We start from the raw sequence: 6,000 nt of genomic DNA on the forward strand, positions 1-6,000 counted from the left end.
CTTCTCCAGCCAAATCTGCCCTTATGCTTTGAAAAAGTGGGCCTGCTTTTCCACTGTCATGCACTTTGTACAGTCATGTACAGCTGTGCAAAGTGAGTGTAGAATACTACCATTCTGAATTTTAGACTCAGTCTGCACAGCAGTAAATGACTACACATGGTGTAAGGCGATAAAGAATCAAGACTGGTGTCTTATAAAAGATGAACTCCAGCATTTAAAAATGCACATTATATATATTTAGTTGGAAACATCAAGTTAATAAAATTGATCTTGAACTATAAAACATTCAGACTTGTTTTTTCTTGTTAAAGATAACAATAGGTATCCACACTGGGGAGGTGGTTACAGGTGTCATAGGCCAAAGGATGCCGCGCTACTGTCTCTTTGGAAACACTGTTAATCTAACAAGCAGAACAGAAACCACTGGAGAAAAAGGAAAAATCAATGTTTCTGAGTACACCTATAGGTGAGAAATGCAAAACCCCTTCTTGATAAGAAATTCAAAAGAAACCGCTTTATCAATGTACCTTTAAAGTAACTTTAGAGGTGATAGTGACAATCCCACTCAGAATATTACAGCACATGTATTTTCATGAAATGTTGGGTCAAGCTGCATTACTATGAATCACTTTTTCCATAGGAAACAATTGTGTTCAGCCACAGGAATTTGTAATGAGACATGATAACCACCTTAAGATATTTGTTGGGGTTCCCCTCAGACATCTTCCACTCAGGTTACCCAAGAATTCAATCCAACTCCAGGCTTGTCACTCAGGTTCCTTTATTTGGTATAAAGCAAAGCTACACTGAGTTGACCAGACTCAAGTGTAGGGAGTTGGTATACGGGATACCACACATCCAAAGTTATGCAGCAGACTTCTTCCTTCATAGACATTTACACATTTCATTGCTTTCACTATACGTTTCATTACATGTTTTGTTATTGGCTTGGTTACTTTGTAGGAACCAACCCCTGTTCGGAATGCTCTGTACACTTACTGTCCATGCATTACTTGCTCTTTTCCTCATCTTCTGTTCCAGACTTATCTTATCCATTGTTACCTTGTCCATTATAAATGGTTCCCTAGGTGTTTTCCCTTACCTTAGCTAATTCCTATATTCTTTTCCAGACTACTGATCGATTTATCGTCCACGTCCAATTATTCATGTTAAGACCAGCCTACAATATTGCCTGACAATCTAATTAATGTGCCCTCAAATGTAGCATGTTTAATGTTTTCTCTGTATGTGTATGTGTGTGGAGGGATACTCTAATGTTTGTTTTTAATTTCAGGTGTCTTATGTCACCAGAAAATTCAGATCCTCAATTCCACCTAGAACACAGAGGCCCTGTTTCCATGAAGGGTAAAAAAGAACCAATGCAAGTTTGGTTTTTGTCCAGAAAGAGTACAGAGACAGAGGTATGACTAACCAAAGAGTAATTCTTTTTTAAAACAAGGCATAAATACAAGAAGTTTAATCTAAACCACTGAGAACCATTTTCACTTGCAAAACTAAATGTTCCCTACAAGAAATGAACCATTTTGTAAAATGTTATTCCATTAATGTGTTTACTGTCTTGACAGCAGATTAAATGTCTTGATTATTTATCTTTGCTGTTTATGCATTCTCTAAAAAAAACACTTTTGTATTTTAAAAAGTCCTTGAGAGAGTGCCAAGTGTTTAAATATTTATCTGTCCTTACAGATTTCTCTATTATATTAGACTTTGTAATATACAGTACATCTCTATTTAGCTGACATCTATAGTTAGTGCCATTTGAAAACTCTCCATTTGCCTGTCTGCAGTGAGTGAAATACTGCAGTCTCTCCTATTTTTAGATGCAAGTCCAGCAACTACCTCAGTGTGGGTTCCCTATTGAAGTCAGTGGGACCCTGTGCGGGCACAGGGTTCTGCCTGACAGAGGCTTTTGCATGTTTAATTTATAAAGATACAGAGTCGAACTTTGAAAAAACACTGAAGTGACTTCAGAGCCTGAATCCCATTTTCTGAAGTGACTTAAGGAGCAACATCTAAATACCTTTAAAAATCTGGGCCTTGGCAGCCTGTCTCATTCAGAGTCCCAAGTGCCTAAATCTCTTTTGAAAATGGGACGTAAGTTGCTAAGCCACTTAGTCACTTTTGCAAATTTTACCCACAATTTTACTGCAAGTATTTGAACAAGCAAATGCTGACTTTTTAATGGTACCTACTAAATGTTGATATTTCTTATTCCAGGGCAATATACTTCAGGAAACAATCTATATTTTCTCTCGAAAACTTATCTGTAGTCTTTAGCACAGACTCCATAACCTTTCATTAATATTCTGTGTGTCACCTTTTGATGATACTTTGCTAGTTGTGTTTTATACCAATTGCAGAATATACCATAGTTTCATATGACTGACATTTCCGTTTGAGATCCATAGGCAGAGGTAAAAGAGGTTTTATCAAAACATTTTTCACTTTTCCCTACATTATAAGCAATATAAGTAATAACGTGTTATTTTTAAATTATCTCTGATTCTGATTGATTGATTCATGTTGATAATGTCACTTCCATCCCCTTCACCCCAGAAGGCAGTGATGACATCACCTTCTGCTAATTAGATCACAATAATTAATAGAAGAGGTAAATGTTTTCAGCAACTGGATAGAGATTTTATGCCAAACCTTAAAAGGCCTGAAGCCTCTGCACTGTCAGTAAATAGCAGGAAGTTGTAGTGGCTCAGCACTACTACAACTTGTTCACCTTAGCCTCCAATGATAGAACAAGAAGCAATGGGCTTAAACTGCAGCAAGGGAGATTTAGGTTGGACATTAGGAAAAAGTTCCCAACTGTCAGGGTAGTTAAACACTGGAATAGATTGCCTAGGGAAGTTGTGGAATCTCCATCTCTGGAGATATTTAAGAGTAGGTTAGATAAATGTCTTTTAGGGATGGTCTAGACAGTATTTGGTCCTACCATGAGGGCAGGGGACTGGACTCGATGACCTCTCGAGGTCCCTTCCAGTCCTAGAGTCTATGAGTCTATGAGCACCATTTAGCTATGTCATCCAGTAACATAGTGCAACATAATTACCTCCTAGGAGGCTCTGCTTTCCTAGCACCCATATTTGCATTTTGTGTTCTTTTTCTGTTCTCCACTTAAGCACTCAACAATTTTAGGACTGTGTTTGAACTGAGCATTGGCCACAGTAGCTCTGGCTCTGTCGTTTGTTTTTCAGTTCCTGATGCCCTTATTTACATGTTTTTTAGAACAAAGTGGAGCTGCAGCTTCACTGCTGACAGGCAGGTTTGTTTTAAAAAACACAGAGCTAGGACGGCCCAGTTAGTAGAAAAGCTCAGGTTTTTTTTTTTTGTTTTTTGGATTTTTTACTTTTTTATGGTTTACAACATTCCAAAAATGGTGAAAATTGCAGCCAAAATAAAGGGAATAAGGAATAAAAATATTGATTACTTAATATAGCATCCACCATGTTGAGGCAGCTGATGTAAGTATTGCTAAGGTCCCTCCAGACGCTTCATACCCCATGTTTCCCATTTTCAGAGACTTTTCACTTACTTCTCACACTGCTAGTTCCTCAATCTTATCCCAAACATATTCCCTCTTGCAACAGCAATCTCTCTGACTTCACATGCTGTAGCATAAATGGCTGGAGGGAATCTGTGCCTGGGGTAGTCCTGTGCCTTCCAAGGAGCCTTGGACAGTCAGGGACAAATTAGGGTACGTTGTCACCTAACAGGTAGAATGGTCATAAATCTACTAATAAGGCACCCAAAGCCTGTGATCCTGGAACAACAATATTCCTGCTTTACTATGCACTGTCTTCTTTATTTATAATAAAGCCGCAATGAAAAGTATCAAACTTATTTTGTCACTGCATGTCATATTGCTGTTTCAAAGAAAATCCCTTATTTCTCAAACTTCCCTTACATGCACTCAAGGAAATAAAGCAAGATGTTTACTGAGCTGGGGGAAGAGGAAGAGGACGCTGGATAGGGTGCAGTGCGTCCCAAACAACTTACTGGTCTGGCAGTAATGATGATTTGTGGGTATTACTTCGCTTTGCATTTCTCATTTGCCTATCCGCCCTACCATGAAAGTATCATATTCAGTGCTTTCCTCCAGACTCTCTTGCTGTTATTTGCCTCAGCTTTTGATATTGTTGTATTTTTGCTGTGGGTGTGTATTCCAAGCCCTTTTTGTGGATCGTGTAACCTTTCTCATGTCCTGATAGTACTGAATAACATTATGCAATGTGTGTGCCATAACTAACCCTTTTAATCTGGTGCTTTTCACATGTGCTCTTCGTCTTCATCATCATTATAAAACTATTCTATTACTGCTGTCCATTTTCCTTCAGTATGTCATCATGCGGTAGTCCAGTTCCTTCAGGGAATAACACTTGACATACTGTGCTAATTAGTGATGAGAAAACAACAGCTCTTTTGATGGTATTGTACAATTTCCACCTGTAGATACTACATATACATTTTTTATATTGAGAAGAGGGGGTGGTTGTCTGATACCGCAATTTGAATTGTGTGTAAATGTAATTCTATCCAAATGCTGCTCTCTTGCCGTTTAGTTTTCATTGATTTATATTAACTGACTGCGACTGACTTGTGCGTAATATAATAGATTGCTGGACAATTTTGTACCACTCACAGTGCTTTGGTTCTTTTCCAATAGACCATAAACACTGAAAGGCACACTGGTGGGGCAAGGTTGTCACGCAAAGCCTTTTGTTTTGGTCTCTTTAGTTTTCAGAAGTGATTTTGTTTCAGCCCTTGGAAGAATATGATAGTATTCTGGACAACAAGTCAGGAATAATTAAATTAGTTTCAATGTGTAGGGCATTCCTCTTGGAATAATATATTCATTCTTAGCTCAATGATATTTTCTGAATATCTGCTTTATACAGTTATATGTTAGTACAGTGCAATTACTTATGTGTACAAAATGAAAGTTTGTCTATAGTATATCTCTCTTATCAGCACAAAAATATATATATAAATGTTTCATGCTTCTGTGTAAAAGGAACTGCAATAAATTATTTTTTCCATTTGGTCTTTGGAAACTTTATTTCTTCAATAAAAATAAACATCTGAATATTACATTTGCTAGAACATCTTCTCCTTAATTCTGTTATATGAAGTCTGAATCTGAATCTTTCCTGTGCTGTCAGATGTCACTTAGGGCATGAACAAGGCTCTGCCATCCTTGCCTATCATGTTGTTCACTGAAATGTCTACCCCACTGTGTTTCTAAAGCTTAACTTTTTTATGAGAATAGGTTATTGGTCTATCATTCAACCCCCAATTTCGAGGATCAGAGGACTGCTTTTCATCTGGTCCCTTTCTGTACCTTGACATGTCCAGCTGAAGTGCCCTTAGCAGGAGTTAAAACTCCTGCCAGCATAGTTCACAGGGTCACTGGAGCACACAAGCCTCCCCACCAGGTCAAGATGCAGTCCCCAGGGAAGGATTATGCCGAGTGCATTCTTTAGCTGTTTGCCAAACTATGGCTCCAGTCCTGCAGTCAGTGCTTGTATGGGTGCAGAAGCCTGCCCCTGTGGAACTGGTTACAGGATCAGGGCCTTAGATTAAAGTAGTGCTTGAAATGTGCAGATTCTCTCCTCACAAAAAAGTCAGTGAGGACATAAAATTGCATGTACAGTCATTACTTTTGATACATTTAAGCAATAATTAGCAACATAAAATTACATCTAATGACAGTGAAGGTTGTGTGAGGACTCAGCTCATTCACCCAAAAGTTTAAAAGCAAGGAAATTGGAAGTTAAGTGGCAATCCTTGTACATTCTTTTCCACCTTCAGATTGTTTGCAGCTGTTGATAACATACTCCAACACTCCATAAGGCTGTCACTTCCATCCCCCACAGATATTCAAAAGCAATATGCACCCTATCTTCATCAAACCTGCACTCTAACACAAAGCCTTAACATTGACCTCTGCAGTGTTCAGGTAGAATAATT

At 38.2% G+C, this 6,000-nt stretch overlaps 1 protein-coding gene across 4 annotated transcripts in view; it reads left to right on the forward strand.

The window, feature by feature from the left end:
* GUCY1B1 (guanylate cyclase 1 soluble subunit beta 1) overlaps window positions 1-5,073 on the forward strand; it is a 139,624-nt gene extending 134,551 nt beyond the window's left edge. For all 4 annotated transcript variants that reach the window (XM_050946449.1, XM_050946451.1, XM_050946448.1 and 1 more), the window contains 3 exons: window positions 312-466; window positions 1,295-1,421; window positions 3,949-5,073. In XM_050946449.1, the coding sequence (XP_050802406.1) occupies window positions 312-466; window positions 1,295-1,421; window positions 3,949-3,972 (306 nt within the window). In that variant the 3' untranslated portion in view covers window positions 3,973-5,073. The remainder of the gene's footprint in view (window positions 1-311; window positions 467-1,294; window positions 1,422-3,948) is intronic.
* Window positions 5,074-6,000: the final 927 nt, after the last annotated feature.

The sequence above is a fragment of the Gopherus flavomarginatus genome, chromosome 3 (genome assembly GCF_025201925.1).
Source record: "Gopherus flavomarginatus isolate rGopFla2 chromosome 3, rGopFla2.mat.asm, whole genome shotgun sequence".
Lineage (NCBI taxonomy): Eukaryota > Metazoa > Chordata > Testudines > Testudinidae > Gopherus > Gopherus flavomarginatus.